This window comes from Microtus pennsylvanicus, chromosome 22 (genome assembly GCF_037038515.1).
Source record: "Microtus pennsylvanicus isolate mMicPen1 chromosome 22, mMicPen1.hap1, whole genome shotgun sequence".
NCBI lineage: Eukaryota > Metazoa > Chordata > Mammalia > Rodentia > Cricetidae > Microtus > Microtus pennsylvanicus.
In genome coordinates, this window is record NC_134600.1 from 2543419 (window position 1) to 2563900 (window position 20482).

Consider the following 20482-nt stretch of genomic DNA (forward strand, 5'->3'; position numbering starts at 1 on the left):
AGCTTTGAGAAGCTTGTGTATAAAAAACATCATTCAGTAAATGACATTATCAGGACTCAGCTTTGTGTGTGTGTGCGCGAGTGCACACATGTATATGTGTGTGTGCGTGCACATGCATACACACATACTTGTATGTAGAGATCAGAAAATAACTTTTGGGAATCAGATTTCCATCCCCACCATGGGATCCAGGATCAGACTCTGGTCCCCAAGCTTGTGCAGCAAAAGCCACACTCACGGATCCTGTTGTGACCATTCTATTCGAAGGCTGTGAGACAGAGATCAATGGAACAAGCTAAGTCTAACCGAGTCTCGGCCACCTTCCAGATTAAGTCAGTTCATAACCTCGGGTCCTTTCAGTTCTTCTGCTTCTCTGTCATTTTGGTGGCGTGTCTCTGTCCTATACTTTGGGAAATAAACTTTTGCCAACTGTCTGCCTTGCCTTCTTGTCTTCTCAGTGAGTTCCCAGTTCTTCAAGGACAAGCATAGAACTCTGAAAGCCCTCTGGCAGGGTTCTAAACATGTAATAGGTCACCTGTTGGTTTTGTTTTGAGCCCTTCATTCACAACATCTACAGCTGAGTTAGTGTGTGTCTTCTCTCCTACGGATATTTATAGAAGGCGTCCACAGGCATGAGGGTCATGAACTCCAGGGCTACGGAGGCCTGAGGTGTCCACAGCAAGTTGGCGGGGTGGCCTTGGAAAATATCAGCGTGCCTTAGTGTGCCAGTCAGCAGCTCTCTCTGAACGTGTCACCTGTCACAAGTACCTGCTCTGCTGGGTTGAGCTGGCATCCTTAGGAGGCTGTAAGCTTCTCTGTCTTCCCCAGACTCCCTCCTCCGTGGCTGTGAGGCTCTGTTCATCTGCCTCATTTTCACCAGCACTGGGGGTGCCCTCCTGTCTCCAAGGATCAGCCCCTCCTCACCTGCTGGAAAGTCTCCCTTCATGGATGCAGCTCTTTGACAATGGACGTTGCAAAACATGAACTGTGCCCTTGCACACAGGATTTAAAATATCTACTTACTCTCTCTTCTGTTTATTTAATTTTTGTCTGTTGTCTGTGTGGTCAAGCAGGATAGGGTCCCCTGATAGTTGCACTCGATGTAAACTAGAGAGGGATGTTGCATTTTGTTTTCTAATGTGCTTGAGTTACTCCCTGGCTCGCAGCAGCATGTCACCATCACTAAGCGGTGCCTAACCATCTATTGGCTGTCCTTGCTAAACTGGTGACAGACCCTGACAGAGAGAAAGAGCAGGCGGCTCTCATACTGATTAAGTCCCATTCCCTGTTCACACTGTTATTGTGTTAATTATCGACCTCTCTGAACTCACTTTTGAAAGCGAAGTGGAGAAGACAGAACTTTCCTTATAGTATCCTTGTGAGGACTCCATGAGATAGAACAAGCAAGATACTCAGTGCCATTAGGGGCTGTTTGTTACCGCCCTCTCAGGACTCCTTAAGGCAGAAAGCAGCTGAGCAATAAGGCAAGTGGACGGTAGCCCAGGGTTTGCTGCCTAGGAGCAGATTGGTGACCCCACATCCAAGGCCCTGATGTCACCAGCAACCTGAGCCCCTTTGAACTCAGTGTGAAGACTGCCAGTAGGAACCACCTACTTCCCTTTTGGACAATATCCACAAAAAAAAAAAAAACGCACTCTGAGGTAGAGAGAACAAGAGCAAGAGTTGTTGCCTGCCTCAGACTCCAGGGTGATTTCATTGCAGCTTAAATCACCTCAAGTGCGTGGGCTTCAAGTTGAAGTCTTCTCTGAGGCTGCTCAGGAGTATTGATTGGGAGAAAGCCATTGATTTGTGTTAGGTTTGTCAGAGCCAACGCAAGGCCAGGTCATCGTGTTTTGATTGTCTGAGTATTTTAAAGTGATGGAAATACCTAGGCAGAGCTCACAGAGGACACAAGGGTGAACCAAAAAGAAAGCCAGACAGAGGGGTGAGTCGGGTGCCCCCCATCAGGTGTCCCACTGAATAAGCTGCCTTTCCATCAAAGGCAGCGGTGGGCCCAGTGGATCAAGACCCAATTCAGAGGGTAGACTCAGGACTGGTCAGAAAAGAAGGAAACAAGGAGAGAAGCAAAACCATCTTTCGCTGTCACTACGGCCACTTCTGCCCCAGCTGAAACCTGGAGCTGGACCTTTGAGGCAGCCCGGCCTGGAGTTGTGTGCCTGTGGATCCTCTTGGTTTCTGTTTTCGGTCTTGCCCTGAGGAAGAAGGTCTCCCTCCCTCTTCCCTAGGCCTGCCCCTGTCCTGGGGTGTCCTCAGAGTGGCCAAAGACCTCAGGCAGGAATCGATCTCACCACAGTGAGGGCAGAGTGAGTCTTTGTAAATCAGACCTTTGGGGACTACAACCCAGGCTGTGAGGTGTAGCTTCTGTCTTTTATAAAACCAGACAGGGGAAATGGCATTGCTTCATTTCTTTTGTCTTATTGGACAGTGTGCAAGTTTAGTACAGAGCGGTCAGGGAGCTATTTCTCAGAGACACCCCAGGCAATAGGACACCCCGTCCCTCAGCAGAAGCAGAAACAAGAGGGCAGCCTAAGCCTTTTATTCTCTACCCCATGACAATAGAATGCCATACTTTAGGAACTGTATGCTAAGAAGTTCCACCTATTAAGCCCAGATTTCTGTGGATCTATGCCTATCTCCATGACACCCTGCTAACTATGGTAGAGTTAATGTTTAATTCCTCATTTAAATACGGGAGGGGGAGTCATTAGGTTAATGATTATTATGTCTTACACACAGATAAATAGATAGGGATTTATTTTCAGCTATGTTCCAGGAGAGGGTTCCAAGGCCGAGGTCCTTTTGGCAGCACTCAATATTTGTGTGTGTGTGTGTGTGTGTGTGTGGTGTATGTGTATATCTGTGTGTGTGTGTGGTGTGTGTATATCTGTGTGTGTATGGTGTGTGTATATCTGTGTGTGTGGTGTGTGTATATCTGTGTGTGTGTGGTGTGTGTATATCTGTGTGTGTGTGGTGTGTGTATATCTGTGTGTGTGTGTGTGGTGTGTGCATATATCTGTGTGTGTGGTGTGTGTGTGGTAAGTGTGTGGTGTGTGTGTATGTGGTGTATGTGTGTATATCTGTGTGAGTGTGTGTGTATATCTGTGTGTGTATATCTGTGTGAGTGTGTGTGTATGTTTGTGTGTATATCTGTGTGAGTGTGTGTGTTATATGTGTGTATCTGTGTGAGTGTACACTATATGTTTGTGGGTGCCCAGAAGAGGGTGTCAGATCCCCAGGAACTGGAGTTGTTTCTTTACTGCCATGCCTGGAACAATGACAGGTATAGATTGCCGGAAGTTTTTCTGTCCCCTCTGAGAAGTCCCATAGCCTTTGGACCACAGGAAGCCCTTTTGAGATCAGCCTCGCATTCAGGTTACTCAGGGCTACCAGGCAGCTTCTGGAGTCCCCAGCAGCATGCATGGGCTTGCATGTCAGGAAACAACAAAGGAAGTGCCTCCCATCCTCCTCCCTGTGAGCCTCCTCTTAGCCTCCTGCCTCTAGCCTTGCATTCCGACTGGAAACCTAGCAGGCTCTGACATCTAAAAGGTTGAGATTTGATGGACAAGTGAAATGACTGGGCTGGGGACAGGCAGGTGGATGCGCTGAATGGTTTCAATGGCATCCCTTTATGAAGCTCAGCAAACAATACTTCCGCCTTGTTGAGTGTGTCAACAATTTGTGTGGGATACAGAGAGTATTGCCTCTCTCAGCCAACCTGTGCTTTTTCCTCCTCCTTCTCCTCCTCCTCCTCCTCATCCTCCTCCTCCTCCTCCTCAGTTCTCTGCGGACTTTGAAGAAGGGGAGTCAATAAATCAATGGGTACCTTGTCCGATATCCATTTCAATGACATCACAGCCCCATTTGCTAAAGATCAGACATTGGTTACGGAAAAAGACACAGACGTTTCCATTCCTAATGTGTCTCTGCCTTCATGAACAGGAATACAAATAAGAATGATGGAGAGAAATCATCAATAATAGCATTTGTGTTGGCATCACAAAAAAAATAAGAAGAAGGGAACTAGGGAGGGTGACAATGTCACTTACCTTTTATTTATAGGATTTAGTACAATGATGATACAAGTGTCAGATAAAAAATATAAATGATAGCATTAAATAGTATGCCTTATGAAACTATGTGGAACCTAAATTATCCTGTAGGGATAAGGCACCCGGCCTCCACAGCCCTGTTAGACTCAGGGCTATGGAGAGGAGCTCCAGGCTGGGCTCTTCCTGGAGATTGGCTCTTTGTAGTCCCTCTGTGGTGGGTAGACCAGATGATCCTTAGGCTTGATTCCCCCAGTGTGAAAATCTCTGCTTTTGCATCCTCTGCGAAGTGGCTTGGATGCTGTGGTTAGGAGAACACCTCCCCTGCTGTGGCTGGTGCATTCTCCTGGGAGGACAGATTGGTGTTCGGAAAAGAGGCTAGTTGTGTGTGTGTGTGTGTGTGTGTGTGTGTGTGTGTGTGTGTGTGAGAGAGAGAGAGAGAGAGAGAGAGAGAGAGAGAGAGAGAGAGAGAGAGAACTGACCAGGGAATCCACACTGGGCACAGGGGATTTACAGTTTATTGTTTTGCACTTGGTCCTGGATTTGTGCTTTCTTCCTTTATTCAAACGTTTAGTTAGCATACAGAAAAGTGGATTTCATCATAGTGCTTAGCGTTAGACCAGTCCCCTAGTCCCCGCCATTGCTCCTCTTTAACAGTAGCCACACCTTGACAGCTTCCAAATCCTCCGTGAAGTCCTTGGGGTCAGGGAGGGGCTCCGATGCTGCTATTCTTGAGGCGAAGTCTGCAGATCTTGGCGCTCCGATTCCTACCGAGGTTACATAAAGCTCCTGGAAACAGCTTGAGGAATAGAACGGAAAGGGATTGAGATGGCGTAAAATATTTAAAACAAGGCTTAAAATCTGTGGCACCAAGACTCCGCGACAGTATGTACGCATGCACGTGCAGGGTGCAGGAAAAAAATGCAATATATCTGCGTCTGAACATAAGCAACCTCCCCATTCCCTAACATGCTCAGGCTCAACTATGCTGCTTCTTTTGTGTCTTTGCGCTGCAACAACCGGAAATGAACAACCATCTGGGCACTGGGTTCCCTTCTCTGCTCCAGGCTCAGGTATCCGAAAGCCAAATGAGGAAGCTACCAGCAAAAGGTGTGCCAGGTAGACTCTGGCAAGCCGGGTGACTCTAGGCCGGGACCTAGTAGACACAACTGCAGGGACCCAGAAGACACAGTGGCCTGCTTAGCACCTTGGCTTCGAGGGTGAGCTTAGAAACTGCGGTCCGCTTGTGCGCCCCCCCTCCCCCCAGAAGGACCGGGCCTCCGGGCAAGCAGCATTTCCCAGCACAAGCAATTAGCTGCAAATAACACGAGAAGCACCGGCTCTGTAAACCGTGCTAATCAGTGTCCACCGCTCGCCCTAGTGTTAGGGCCGCAGAGGCTGGACGTGGAACCCTTGGGAACGTGGCTAGGCCTAAGAAAGATCCTGGGTGCTGACCGAGGTCTATAGGGAGGTGTCTCCCTGCCACAGGAGTTCGGAGGAGGCTTTTCTTAAGTTGTCACAAAGTCTGGGCCACACTACAAAGAGCCGATTTGCCTGTTATATAGAGCCCCTTTTCCCTGCTTGGAATCATCTCAATTCTGATGCCCCTGCGGGGACCTGGGCTTGGTCCGGGGCTTCTACATCCTTTTAACTGAGACCCTGGAAGCCAAGGTGCCAAGTGAGCTGAAGAGGCCCGAGCCCCTGTCCCTGTCCCTGGTCTTAGGCACTTCTCTCCCTTCTCCCTTCTCCAAAACCAAGTCATTTAGGGCGAAAAACTAGGGTTCTGATTAGTTTCAAAGAAGGATGTTAGCAAGAGGCCGGGGCGCCAGCTCATTTAGGGGTGCCTCAGTGCCAGAGCTCCCGCAAAGGTTAGCTCTGAATTCAGGTTAGTGTAGGGCGCGCTCTGCTGGGTCAAAGCAGTCATCAGGCGTGCCCAAGGGCGAGCTGCCCGGGGACTCAGAGTGAATGGGGAGCAGACCGCCGAGTTAGTCAAATAAGCAAGCTAACCCAGCTCATGGGGCATTTTCTGGGGAATGCGCTAACAGACTATGGCTGTCACACGCCTTACAACATGAGGTGGTGGAAAATACAGAGTAAAGGTTTGTTGCAACTCTGAGTATCCTGCACTCGCTTCCGGCGTAGGCCAGGGCAGTTCTTCACCCCCCCCCCCCCACACAGCTCGCAGCGAGTCTCACCTGTTCTCTCCCGACCCTGCTGAGGCTCAAGACCCCCAAGATGCCCTCCGCAGAGGCAGGGCCTAGCTAGAGGACCTGATGGTGAGGCTGGGGCTCAAACCAGGGATCAGACTCCAAAGGAGGAAGGGCTGGGTGTCGCTAGCTGCTTTCCGGCGACCCGCGAATTAAGTTGCCACTTAGCCTTTCCCCATATAGGTGACTGTGGGTCAAGAGCGCCACCGAAAACTTGCGAAGGCCATTTCCAGCCACCCACACTTTACGACGGTAAGAGGGTGAGCCCCAAACGTGGAGACTCCGTGGTGCCCATACAGCCTCACTTCAGGTTTCCCGGGGCAGACGGTGGGGTGCAGGCCAGGTTTAAAGGTCTCTCTAGCAAAGAAGGGGGAGTCACAGTGTGCATTTGGGAGTTAGAGAGGGTCTTCCTAAACTTCCCGCCCCTCCTGTCCCTGTCAGGGCTGCCCGCCCGCCCCCCCAACCAAACACACCTTTCTCTAAGCAAACGACTCCACAAACTTGGTGGGAACAGGGTAATAGGTGCGAGAGGGGACTAACTCTCCGGTCATCGGAAGGGGAGCCGAAATAACAGCACGGGGAAGGGCTTTTGTAAAGGGTTTTTACACGGTGCTGATGTGCGGGGGCGCTGAGGAGATCTTCTTAGTGGCGAACAAGATGCCCTGTCTGGCAGCAGTGGTCAGGGTCAGCTATGTGGGGCGCTGGAGACAGTTTGGTCTCTCCATCCCTGGGTTCAAAGCCCTAGGATTCTGACACAGTCCAGGAACGGGTTTCTGAGTTGGAACGTCAGATTAGTCACCTGGCTCTTTAGGCCTGAGCGACCACACTACCAGTCTCTCTCCTCTCCCTCCCCTCTCTATCCCTCTCTATCCCCCTCTTTTATCCCCCTTCTCCCTCCCTGTTGTGGACAGGTAGCCCCCCGAAAGCAAGACATAGGAGCGATGAGCGAGCGATGAGCGGAGCGATCTAGAGGCTACCTCTTCTGGATTTAGGACCCTTGGGGATCGGGGAAACAAGAGGCGAGTCAGAGGGGCATCCGACTCTCAGAAACTAGGGCATGGCTTACTTCCCCCAGGACGGGCCAGGTCAGAGCGAGAACTCCAAGCGCAGGGCTCTCTGGGATGGCTCTTGGAGCACGTAAATTCGGTCACGGGATCCGACACTGGTGAGTGACACTTGATGATGACTATCAGGTTTAGCAGTGCCCTTTTCGGGTCTCAAGATGAAGAACTCCGGAGGTTGTTTCGTGGCAGGATCACCCTGGCCACTGCAGCCTCGCTCCTTCTGGAGATTGGGATGTTCTTTCAAAAACAGAGTCAAGGTTTCTGGCCTGGGCCCTTTCTAGTCTTGGATAGGCCTTTATTAGCGGCGATGCTGAGGGACTCATGGCAGTCACACAAACCTGTCCGTTCCTGACGCCCACCTCAGCCGAACCGCGCTCACCGGCTGGGTCCCCTTGGTCTCTAAGGTCACCCCTCCCCCGCAACCACTTGTCTGAAATTTACCAGATTCCAACCTTAAGGCAAGAAAAAAAGTGTTTCATATACAAACCGATCAGGGTATTTGCAGATAATTGCGAATGTCAAATACTCGGGCGCGATGACGAAGTGCAGAGATTGCCAGGGCCGGAGCTGGGCCCGAAGGGCGGGGGTTTGCTGGGCTGCCCCACCACCTCAATCCTGCCCAGAGGCGGGCCTTGGGGGCGGGGCGGGGGGGGGGAGGCGCTCGCCAGCATCTGCCCACAGTCCAATTAACTAAGATTTGCTTCTTAGAGCTAGCACCAAGGAGTTCGTTCTTATATCCAGTCACAGAGCGCTCTCCCTAGCAGCCTCAGCTAGGGTAGGTGCCCAGGGTGAAGACTGCACCAGACATGACAGGCCCCTTCACTTCCAGTCCCTAAGCGTGAAGTACACAGTCGCCAGGTGTCTGGGTCTCAAAGTAAAGGCCCTGCCACCTGGCTCTCCCATGGCTAACCCTACTGTGCTTGTAAGACGAGTCGCAGGAAGGAGACTCATTGGCCACTCTGGTAGCAACAGCTTTCTAGTTCCAGGGTTGGTTTTAAACAGAAATAGAATAAAGTCGGGGGTGGGTAAGACAAAAACCCCAGCCTTTTTTGTTTTTTGCCTTTTTTGCCCCAATAACTAACATGGTTTGAAGAGGCCTTGGTGTACCCCTGGAGGGGATACGCCTTCAGCCTGCCAAAATGGACCCTGCCCGGGTTTCAGCAACAGTCAAAGGGGCAATTCCCTGCAGCTTTTGGTCAAACCTTCCCAGATTCTCTCTTCCATAAACCGCCCTGTGGAAACAATCGCAATGTTTCGGGTTCCTCTAGTCCTCCAGGAGCAGGGCTAGGGGAGAGGGTGGTAAATACTCTTCCTAGACTTAAAAAGTGCTGGCAATCAGGCATCTCTTACCCCGAAGCTAAGGGCCGAGCTGTGATTTTTGCGAAGGATGGGTCTGGAATTTCAAGGTGACAAGGAGTAGGTTGTTGGTCAGGAGGCTGGAGTAGGTGGGAGGGAACAGCAGAGGAGGTTCTCTGCTCACAGCGATATCTGTCCAACTGCACACCCAGGCTCTTGGGTACAACTTTGCGGGGGAGGAGAGTTAGCCCAGTTCTTCACCTGACCTTCACCTTTCCTTTTGAGGAGAACAGAAGACTTCAGGGTGGAAAAGGAAAGACAGAGAACGTGCTTGCATGGCCGCCTCCCTAAAATGTTGCATTCCAGTTTCTGGGGACATACTAGAAAGCCTTTCAGGGCTGGAGTGGAGGACCTAAGAATTGAAAGGAGGGAAGGCATATCTTAAGGATAGTAAGATGCACCCGGTGAGGGGGGTAGAAGCGGCGGGTCGAAGGCCTTGGGATGCAGAGCTATCCAACATTTGAAAAAGTCGCATCTGGCCCCCGGAAGTCCGGTACCAGCTCCTTAGCCAACAGCCACCAGGAGCGCTCTGAGCATCCAGCCCTTTACGCGCCTAACCCGGAAGGCATCGATCTGGCCTGAAATCCTGACTTGAGGTTCCTTGGAAGTCAAAGAGCAACTTGTCTACAGGGAATCTGCCCAGGTCCAGGGAAGTGGCGCAGGACGACAGCCAAGGTTTTTGAGAGCCTGGGCGGCCAGCGGCGCCGCAAGTGTAGGATGTGATTCTATTTGACTTTCTAAATCAAAGCGCATTGATTGGCGCCTTAAGAGTTCACGGCACATAACTGTCTTAATTAAACCTGCTGTAAACAGACAAATCACTTCTTGCTCTTGCACAGAGAATTTGGGGAGATGGCAGAGGGTCTGGCAGAGACTGGGCTTGAGGGATGCGCTTTTAAAAACACACACAAATGAGGCAAAACCAGAAAAAGAACAAAAGTGAATTTTCCACATCCCCAGAAAAGAGATGAACTGAAACAAAAACTCAGGATAGCAGGGAGTTTTGAGGGGCAGCCAGGATTCCCTCTGCAATGAGTCTGGACGCAAGTCCGGAGCTCAGAACCAGCAGGGGGAAGGCAGGAAGGTTGAAGAGACTGAGGCGGCAGGTTAGCCAGACTGGGCCCTGAACTTTTCTTCTTAACCGGCCATTTCCTCAGATCCACACAACACTGAGGGGGTACCTCCTTCCTCAACGTGGCCACTGTGGAGAACAAAGATAACTCGCAGAGAGCGCCCTGGACACACCCACCGTAGTGGGTGCCTGAGAAGACAAGACCAAGGAAGGTGATGTCTGTTGGCAGGAGCCCGGTGAAGGGTGGGTGGAAGGGCAAGGTGTTTGCCAGTAACCCTCTTTGAGAGCCAGGAGAAGAGGTGCGTGGTCACTAGAGCTTCAGGGTGCGCTGGTGTTGGCTGGAGCTGAGCATCAGTGGCTGGGGGAATCTTCAAAAGGGTGAGAAGGGCCGAGAACCCCCATGTTGGTGTTGCTGGCCTTTGGGTAAGGAGGGTAGAATCTGCCATGGTCAGCGGGGTACCTTTTCCGCCAGGACCTTGAAAAGGGATGGGTCTATCTCGGAATAACCTCCGCAAGTCCTCCGCAAGTTACCTGGCCGGGACAACCCTCCACAGACTTCAGGTCTCCCAGCCTAAAACCACTGGAACAAGAAAGTCTGTCAATTTCCTAGCTAACCGTGGAAAAGAAAAATTTCCCCAGTACAGTGAAAATACAGGAGATACGTTTGCACAGGTTTGGGTATGCTTCTGGTAATTTCAGGAGTGAGCCCATTGTCCCTGGAAAACTTGTACAATACTTCTTTTCTCTGTCTTCTTTGGTATCGGAGCCCAGTAATAACGCGAAGCCCAAACGGCTCTTCATTTCCTTAGGCTGGCGTCTGTAGACAGTAACTATTGCTGTCCTTGAGGGAGAATTTAACTTCAGGTAAATTATACACAACACATTTCTAAGTTTTTTTTTTTAAAAAATCCATTTTTAACCTCCACGTGAAAAAGAAGAAAAACAAAACAAACAAGACCCACATGGTAGGTGAAAACCGTTCTTAGATTGTGTTTAGTTTCCAAGATTTTTGTATAGGTGGATACAACCCCAAAGACACTATTTAACTGGCTAAAAGCAATTCTTGTATATGGAAAAAAAATCTTCTCTACTTTAAAAAAAAATCAAGGTTCAATTCACAGACGGAAAATATCTACTTTTGAGAAAACATGCGTAAAATAGAAGTAAAAATAAAAATTTAAATTGTGGAATGGTATAGAATTTCGGCTAAAACCAAGTTCTCACTAAAACCTACGAGTCCGAATGCAGTTAAAATTAGTTAAAAGGGAAAGCGTGCAGTCCCCCCCCCCAATCACATAAAATGGAAAAGTCTTTAAGACCCTTCCTTCCCTCTCTTCTATTTTTCTCTTCCTAAACAAGAACCGTCCACCTTTTAAAATGCTCCGCTGCCGCGCGCGATCCTGTTTATTCTGTATGCAGAGGACTTTGAAAACAAACAACTTTTCCACACTTACAGCCACTAACACCAAACGTAGTCGCTTGTTTTTTTTTTTTTTTTTTGAAAACGGGGAGGAGAGAGAGAGAGAGAGAGAGAGAGAGAGAGAGAGAGAGAGAGAGAGAGAGAGAGGAGCTTAGGTAACCAACAAGCCCAATTACTAAGCTTTATTGATACTAACAGGAAAAGTTCCCCCTCGTAAAATTTCTCCGAGGTTATTAGTTATTTAAATCAGCCCGGGGCTGGACCTGCTGCTCCTAGGGCACCTTCCTTGGCTCCTGGAGGTGAGCAGCCTACGTCGGCGCCGAGCTGACCCTACCACTTCCCACTAGGGACGGGGCCAGAGGGGCGAAAGCAAGCGCAGATTGCTGAGGTGAGCCACTTGACTAGGGGTGCCAGGCTTGGCAAGGCCGGATGGTCACGGGTACCAGGCTTCAGAAACGAATCAGTCACCACCGCTGTGGAGGCTGTGGGAAAGCAGGCCAAGTGGTCATGGAGAGCCTCAATTCAACCCTCCCGACTGCAATGGTCTTATCTCTTGGGTGGCGCTGGTCACCACTGGTCCCAAAGACCCGAATCTGGCCCGGCATGGCACCCGCCGGTTCCGGCGTCCAGGGCAGGCTCCTGTTATAATTGAGGTGGGCTCTAGGTGGATTTACATCTTTCTGGGTGAGCTATTGCCAGAATAGCCAGTTCCACCGTCTGTGTGTGTTTGTGTACGTGTGTAACTGAGCGGGTGGGTAGGGAATTGAATTTATGAAGACAACAGCAACCACAAAATACCTCTTCCTAGCAAAGTCCTCTAAGCAATTCATGGAGGCTCTTACGTCTTGTTGTAACTTCAGAAAGGTGCCAGGTGACATGCCGGCCAGCTCGGCCGGGCTTGCCCTTCTCACCACAGGAGGGAAGGTGAAGAGAACTGAGTCCCGGGGAGGACGGTGGCGTCTCAGCCAGGAGGACTTTAGTCCGGAAATCAAGCCTTAAAGGGCTAAGTGGGTGTCTGGGGGACATCGTGCAACCCTGGGGAAAGCGAAAGCCCTAACCATGGACGCTCTCCAGGTCCCCTAACAGGATACACAGACTGTGCGGCTTATCCGTGGTCCCAATAAGAGCCCTGGACTCTGCCTGCTAGCTGTCTCTGCTTTTCTGGGCGCCTCAAGCTTAGCCCGGGCCCGGGTCTCAGTGTGCCCTGGCGACTGCGCGGTCCTGGATCGCCTGGCATCCAAAGGCCTGAGCTCTCCAGCCCTGGGCCAAGGATAGCGCTGGTCGGTTGGCCAGGAGATAGGAAGGAAGGAAGGAAGGTTTAATGATATGCCTTGAGGTTTTATATTTGGGTGTAGTTTTCATTACCAGAGGTTGGGGGCAACTGCAGGCAGGGAGGTTTGGCTTGCCGGTCGCATCTTGGTGTTGGGTGGTCTGATAGTTCCCCAGCCCGGGGACCGCACCCGCTCCGCGCCTCTTCAACCTGAGGATTCTCGGCGCTGCTCAGCCCACGCGGTGGCGCTGTAGGGAGCCGCCGCCTTCACTCTGGGCGGGGACCCCTGGCTGTGACCCGGTCTTGGAGGTGGAGGGACCCTTGACAACCAGCCTTGGCCTCTAGTTCTCCGCTTTGGGCCGGGATTCCTCGGCCTCCGTTGGTGTTTCCCCAAGGAAAATAGCGCAGTCCGCGCGTAGCCCCAAGATGGGGACGAGTGGCCGCGGCGGTTCCTTTGGCCTTTTCTCCCTCCTCCTGCTTTGTTAATTTTCATCATTTATGGTAGAGTTCTACACTGAGGTTACGTTAGCGGGGCGGTCGTATGCTCGTTGCGCCGCTGCGGAAGGAAAAACCACCCTTTAAGACATTGAAAAAGAACGTCGGATCCCGGGAGCCCTGGCGTGGAGGGAAAGCGTCCAGAGGTGGCTGCAGCCTTTCCAGGACTCTTCCCACCCATCCGGTGACCGCGAACCTGACATCAAACCTTCGCCCAAGAACTCTCCTAGCTCTAAACTCTGACACCCACCTTCTAGGAAGCAGAGCCCACACCAGACGCTCAGCTCTGTCTCCTAGGACCTCAGGTGTCAGGAAGCCAAAGAGATTCCCAGCCACAGTTCACCGAGCCACCCTGGAGACTCTGTCCCTTTGCGCTTTGGTGCAGTGGGTTGCCCTGAACTCCAATTCCCAGACACTTTGGCAGCTCAGCTCCCAGGACTAGTGTCCCACCACCCTTTCCCAAGGCGGGGCATCCTCCGGCCGGTCTCACCTCCGACCAGGCCTCAGTGGCGCGTCCCTCTGAGGTCCTTGGGAGAATCCCACCGCACCGCCCACTTCTAGGCCCCTAGAGAGTCCTTTTTTATCTTTGCCTGGCGCGGGTTGATCTCTGATGCCAACGAGGAAGCCGGGTGATAACGAAGTAAGTGTCCCTCGGGCCTGCACTCCGGGCAGTCCCCAGGGTAGTCTGAGAAAGGGCTTAAGGCACCCTTAGTGGACTTGGCCTTCTTTCCGGGGCTCATCCTGGTTCCCCGGCACCCCGGCCTTCGATCCCTTGTACACTCGACTCCCTGGATTTGACATCTAAATGCTGTGGTCTCCTAACTCTCCACGGACAGACAGAGACGGAAATTGTCTTCAGACATGACATGGGCATCCTTAGAAAGAAATGAACGATCCCCCCGCCAAACCCCATCTCTACTAGAGAAACATTTGGCCTGTTTTTGGTTCCTAGAAGCCGTGGCCCGCCAGCTAAGGCTTTCTTAAAGTGGCCATTTCCAGGAAGGTTTAAATGCGTGTCCTAGAGTGGAAAGAAAAAAATCAGACCAAACTTTCAGTGCTCTGGAAGAGGTAGTCTGCCTCTGGAAAGGCTTCTTTGCCTGGGTGACTAAACTTGAGAACCAGAGAGGCCGAGGAAATGCCCGCAGCCTGAAAGCCGAAGTGCGGAGAGCTTGGCACTCTGCGTCCTACCAGGGCAGTCGGGCCTAGGTGGCCCACAGCCAGAACACCACCGAAGGTTGACCTGGGCTGAACGCCTGGCAAGCCAAAACCTCAGAGGAATCAAGCAACACCGTCATTAAAAGCGCAGGCCTTAAGAGGACTTAGGCCTGGGAAGAAAGAAAAACAGCCGCGAAAGAAAAACCATGAGCCTTAAATCGGATCCTAGGAAGTCCCATTGCTTTTTGTTGTTGTTGTTGTTGCTTGAGAGAAATAGATAAATAAAAACAACGGAGTGGTTGTGAAAGAGGAGACCTTTGGCTACATAAGGGGAAAAATTAGGGCTAGAAGCACCCTAGGAAAGTCTCTGTGGATCCCCCTCAAAAAATGTAGGTCAGAAGCAAACCAAAGAAACATATCCCACCCCCAACTTCGAATTCTGAGGGGGGGGGCAGTTTCCTAATCGGGTGTGTGAGTAGGGGAGCAAGCAGGAGTTTTGGATTATTAATTTAAAAAGACGAATGCACTTATACCATTTTTAAAAAGGGTGATTTGTTTCAAAAAATGTTTGGAGCCAAACTGTCATGGGGAATACAAAATGAAACCAAACCGTTTTTTAAACATCATCAAACATATTTATTTAGTTTTGAAAATGAAAATCGTAACAAAAGGTTTCAAAGAGTTCTTTAAAATCTATCTTATTGTAGAAATTAGAAGTGTTTGAAATAATTAGTTGAAATGGGGTCAGTAACAAAGCTGGGCTGGGCAAAGCATGTGTAACTTGAAACAGAAAAGGCCTTTATTAGGGACAAAACTAAAGGGAAACTTCACACTGGGCACACTTGGCAAAACTTTCTAGAATTCTCCTTTTGCGAAATTTGAAAAATGAAATTTGAAAATTGAAAAATGCTCTACTAAAAATAAGTCTGCCAACATCCAAAGTTCAATTTTGGTAATGACATCGAATTGGACGTTTTTATGTATATTAAATGTAACTTGTTTATTTTTTGAAATGTAATTCTAAATAACTTAGACATTTTTTTGTTCCAAATGGCAGATCTTCTTTTCATTATCAAAAATAGACAAGAGAAATGATGAGTTTGAAAGGGTGGCGAACCTAAGCCACAATGCACATTTAATTGTACTTAATTGTATAGTTTATTTAAGAAGGCTTTCTAGGGGGTTTTTAATAATTTAGAATCAATAGTTCTTTTCAAAGCATAATAAAATATTTACACTTTATAAAATATTAACTGATTAACAATACTGCCATATAAGAGTGTGTAGTAGCCGAAGTCCATAATCACGCTGTTGACAGGAGCCTGGGAGGTTAGCGAAGCGATCCTTAGGAAAACGCAAAGGAAGATTTTTCCGACTGTGGTTTTTATAAAATAGCTCATTAATGACTTGGGGTAGAACCGTTCCAACCATTCGCATCATCAGATATAATAATACTGACGAATCAGACAAAAAAGATCCCCACTAAACGGTTTGCATTTTTTTCCAGGAGTACTGAAGTCCTAATATCATCAATTCTTCTTAGTTCGTGGTCATTGGGCCGGAGGTGGATTCTGCAGTGCTAACATCAAGGTAAGAAAGGAAATGGGGGAACTTATTGTTGTTAATATATAAATAAGATATACACAATCCTCATCTTAAAAACGGGCTAAGTTTGACAGTGATAGTTAACTTTTTGAAACTCCCCTTTCTCATTTAGATATGCTATTACAGATTTTTATTTTTTTTAAGCTTGTCGATCAAACTTACAGTTTCTTTCTTTCTTTGCTTCCAAAACCCCTTTAGCTACCTTCACGGGGCTGATTTACTCGACCTATTTTGCTTTGACGGGCTTCGAGTTTTCTCTAGCCCCTTCGGCTGGGCTAGTTGTTGGGGCTCGGAATTTGGGGGGGGGGAGAAAAAAACAGGGAGAAGAATAAGCCATCCTAAAACTGCGGTGGCTCCGCGGAGTATTGCTACCTTACTGACCTCTCTCTGCTTGGCTCAGCTGCCCAGTCGCCTGGGGCTTCTGCTGAAGTTGGTGGGCGGCTCCTCGGAGTAGGGCTCACCGAGTTCTGGGCACCCAGATCTAGGCCAGGGACAGGTTTCGTTTTGGGGACCCTTTGGCTTTTAGAAGCCCTCAGTCCTCGCTGGCCCTGAGCCTGGGGCCCTTGGGGCTTTGGGGATGTTAGGGGTGGGGGGAGGGAGGTGACAAAGCGACTGGACGGCCGCCTAGGGCTCCAGCTCGACCCGCAGAAGCCACCTCCACCGGCCCAGCTCAAGGCCGGGATTTCGAGGTTCGCCCCGAGCGCGTTTCCCGAAACAGAATTTAGTTTGGCCCTCTGGCGCCGCCGTACAGCCGACGCTTCTTAAGGGGGACTAGTGGCTCTGGCAACCCGTGGTAGCGGAGTCCTTGGGGTCCTGGGGGAACGGGAGGGAGCCGGGTGCCCAGCAGGGCCGGGAGGCGCCGCCGCTTCCCGGGGCTCTCGGAGTCCCATGGCCGGAGAGGACCGACTGCTTTTTCCCTCCCCGGAGGTCCCCGCGGTGACGGGCGCCCCGACGCTGCGGGCACCAAGCCGGGGCCGCGGCCCCTGCCCACGTGCTTATTCTTAAGGAGGCCCGCGCCCCAGCCGGGCGGCCGAGACAAAAGCGCGGCCGCGAGCCGGGTCCAGGCGGACCGTGCTCGCGCCACCTTAAAGGAGCCCCGCGGCGGGAGCTGGGAGGCCGGGGCCGCGGGAGTCGGCAAAAGTTTGCAGCCTCCTCAACCCTTGAGGGACCGGCTAGGGGCGCGTCGGCGTGGCCTCGCTCGTGGGGTGGACGGACTGGGTCCCCGCGGCTCGGCTCCGCTCGCTCCCGCACTCAGTGGTCTTTGCAAGACCCCAATGCCGCAACCCGAGGGCTCGCAGCCCTCGCCGGGCACCGCGTCCCCGGCCTCCCGGGCGGCCCAAGCTGTGCTGCTCGCAAGCAACGTCGCCCGCGTGGCGAGAGTGGCAGGGATGCGTCCCGCCTGCGCCCACCGAGCGAGCGAGCGTGCGTGCGAGCGAGCGAGAAAGCGACCCTCTCTCAGGTGCCACCCACGGCCCGGCGGGCGGTGGCTCGCTCCGGGCGTTCGGGACACCCGGGCTATTGTTTCGGACCCGCGGCGGCGTCCGACCCGAGAGGGACAAGCGGCCTTCCCCACGCGCTGCCGGGAGCGCAGCGGGCCGGACCGGTCGGCACGGAGCTGATGGGGAGCTCGCCCGCACCGAGAAAAGTTGCTCCGAGGGGCGGAGGCGGTGGGTGGTGGGCGGAGGCGGTGGGTGGGGGAGGCGGTCGCCCTCCTATCTCTCCAAAGTCGAAAGTACTCGGCGGCGCAGTTAGCAGAGCCCCGGAGACGAGGCTGCCGCCGCCGCCGCCGCCGCCGCCTCCCGCGCGCCAGTCTGCGCCTCTGCGGCGAGCCGCAACACCGAGCGCCCGCCTAGTCGCCGCAGCCTGCGCGCCGGGACGAGTGCGCCTCGGGGCTGGGCGAGGCGGCTGCTCCCTGGACTTGCCACAAGGAGGAGGACCAGACCCTGGGCCCTGGCGTTCGTCAGCGCCCGGACGCACCCATCCGCCGGCCGTGGCCACCGCCTCGCGCCGCACTCAGTCCTCAGCCATCCGTCCTTCGTCGCCCGGTGCAGGAGGTCCTTGCCACCCCGCTCCCACCGCCGACTCTTCCCTTCCTCCTCCTTTCTCCCTGCCTCCCACCCCCTTGCCTATCCCTATGCCTCCTCCGCAGCCCGGCTCGTTGGGTCGCCGCGCTCACAGCGATTGATTGATTGATGTTTAATTTCCTGCCAGGCGGGGCCCCCCTCCCCCCGCAACCTCCCCAGCCCTCCTCCCCGCCCCCCACTCCCCTCCTTCATTGCGGTGGACCAGTCTGGCTTGGGTTTAGATCCGTCCCCCCCCATTCCCATCCCGAAATAACCCAGAGACTTCCCCTACCCCCACCCCAAATTATTATTTTGAAGGCGCTAGATCTGGGGACCGAAAGGGGGAGGGGGAGAAATCGGAAACCGAGGACAACCCAAAAGGACTCACTTTGCCTGATGACTCAACGCAACTAATAATCATCTCCCTCTCAGTGTGTCTCTCTCTGCGGCTTGTCAGTGAGTCCGGCTCTGGCTTCTGGTAGAGGCGGCCGCGAGGGGAGAGGTTGGAGGTGACAGCTTGGGCGGCCGCGGCGTTTTCTCTGGAGCGCGGTCCGGGGTCTCCGCGCCTCCTCCGCTCTTGGTGGCACGGTCACCGCGGCTCCGGCCGCGCCTCCTCTGGAGCTAGCGGCGGGTAGGAGCCGGCAAGCCCGCGGCAGCCTCCCAGTCCTCAACCCTTTCTCTCCAGAACCGGTCTCCTTCCCGAAGGTGTGAAAGGCTCATTCAGCCCCCTCTCTCCCCCCTCCCCCGCCGTCCCCTCCCCCGCTCGCTCGGGTGCCCCTTAGGAGGAGTCCTCCTTCCCCTCTCCTCCTCCTCCCTCATCCCCCCCCACCCCCCATCATCATAACAACCATCTCCGAACAGAAGACACCCTGACCCAGGACCTTAAACGCTAGGACCCGGGGAAGAGGAAAAGGAAAGGGGAAGGAGGAAAAGAGAAAGGAAGGAAGACTAGGACAATCCTACAGATCACCAGAAACTTTCCACCCTGGATTCTCTACTTTTGCTCCATGGACAGAGCCCCAGCCAGCCAAGTTTCAGACAGACCGTGAGCAGTAAGTACGCTGGGCGAGGGCTCCCGCGCGGCTCGGAGTTCGGGAAGCCTGGGGCGCGCTCCCTTCCCCGGCTGTCCCCGGTTGTCCCCAGGCTCCGGCTCTGGCTCTCACGCTCCCAGGCGAAGCCGGGAGGTGCGGTGGAAGCCTCTCTCGCTACCCCTCCGCGCACTCCCTACCTCTCTCGCCTCCTTCCTTTCCCCACTCGGTCACCCCCCACCTCGTCTCTTCCACCCGCGGCGACTAGGCTTCTCCCGCGTTCAAAGCTCCCTGGAGGCTTCCGAGCGCCCCAGGTGTATTCGGGGGTTCCTCTAGCGGGTGTCAGTGACATTTCGGGCGCCGGTTCATCAGGTGTTTTCCCCTTCTTCCGGGTCACTCCTCCAAAATTCAGGAGTGCGGGGGAACTGCGTGTAGCGTTGCCCGCTTGCTTAAGGACCCCGAGGAAAACTTCCCAGATTTAGAAATTGGGGTTAATGAGGGCTGCTCCTGCACCCAAGATTCTAAATTTCTTTCTTTTATGTTTTATGCTTATTTGCTTTTTACAAAAGCACTCGGGAACAGATGAAGATAAGAATGCTCCGTAATAATAATAATTGTAATCTTGCGATGGAGGAGAGCCTCCAAAAACCTCGAAGTGTTTGGGATGCTCGTTCCCGTGGAATTATAGTTAATTTTTTTTTGTACAAAGGTGTGTGTGTGTGTGTGTGTGTACGTGTGTGTACACGAGTGTACTCGTGTACTTGATCTAAAAGGTAAAAAGCGGGGATTCCATGGATCCGTTGATCAAGTCTTTGGCTCCTGCCTGGCTATTCATAGCACATTTATCAAGCAATTAATTTGCTTAAGGATCCGTGTCTGTCCTGGCTCCCTCCCAGGTCGGGTGGGGACCTCTTGCTCTGAAGTACTCTCATTTCGAAACCCTGACCCCCACCCTGTGGAGAGGGCGGGGGGGGGCTCTCTATCAGAGAAGGGCTAACGAGGCGCTGCCCGCTATGAATGGGGGAGCATTGCTAAGTGCTGTGAGCTCCTTCGACTCTGTCCACGACACCGAGGACTAACTCTTGGGACCTGAGGTCTCAGTACCTCAAGTCCTGGGCAGCTTTGGGGCCTCCAGTGTTAAGGTTGGAACCCGCTATCCTGGGACCCTTCGGGACCCTTATGAAGCGTGGGAGGAAGTTTGTGTGGCTGCGGTGCAGCGCTCTGCCACTGGCCTGATCGTCTATCACGTGTGTGAGCGGTTTTCCCTCTTTTTTTTCCCTCCCCCTTCCCTCCCCTCCGCCCCCTCCCTAGGTCCCTGCGCATTTTATTGCGACCTGCCGGTGGGAACTTTGTCTCCAAATCGGAGCAGCATGGAGCGGCGGAGCGAGAGCCCGTGTCTGCGGGACAGCCCCGACCGAAGGAGCGGCAGTCCCGACGTCAAGGGGCCTCCCCCGGTGAAGGTGGCCCGGCTGGAGCAGAACGGCAGCCCCATGGGAGCCCGCGGGAGGCCCAACGGCGCCGTGGCCAAGGCCGTGGGAGGTAACAGCCCGGAGCTGGGAGGTGCGCGCAGCCAGAGGCCCAGTGATAATGGTCTGGGTGTCAGGGTTCAGGTTGATTAGGCGCTCTTTCAGTGTAGGATTACAGGAAGTCAAATCCAGGTTGCCAAATAATGCCCTGCTC

At 52.7% G+C, this 20482-nt stretch overlaps 1 protein-coding gene and 1 long non-coding RNA gene across 9 annotated transcripts in view; one reads left to right on the plus strand and one right to left on the minus strand.

The window, feature by feature from the left end:
* Positions 1–4573: 4573 nt before the first annotated feature.
* Positions 4574–19013, minus strand: LOC142839688 (uncharacterized). Its single transcript, XR_012908805.1, has 3 exons — positions 18819–19013; positions 18163–18469; positions 4574–4866 (listed from the first exon to the last, which is right to left on the minus strand). It is a non-coding gene; the product is annotated as an uncharacterized LOC142839688 (long non-coding RNA).
* Satb2 (SATB homeobox 2) overlaps positions 11337–20482 on the plus strand; it is a 176212-nt gene continuing 167066 nt past the window's right edge. For 2 of the 8 annotated variants that reach the window (XR_012908804.1, XM_075955934.1), the window contains exons 1-4: positions 11338–11574; positions 15614–15696; positions 18636–18826; positions 20114–20362. Coding sequence is in view for 7 of the 8 variants with exons in the window: in XM_075955934.1 (XP_075812049.1) it covers positions 20173–20362 (190 nt within the window). In the remaining variant the exon portion in view is untranslated. Of the gene's footprint in view, positions 11575–13029; positions 13592–13657; positions 14496–15613; positions 15697–18385; positions 18480–18635; positions 18827–20113; positions 20363–20482 lie in introns of those variants that run through there. The other 6 variants (XM_075955940.1, XM_075955935.1, XM_075955937.1 and 3 more) reach the window with 6 other exon arrangements.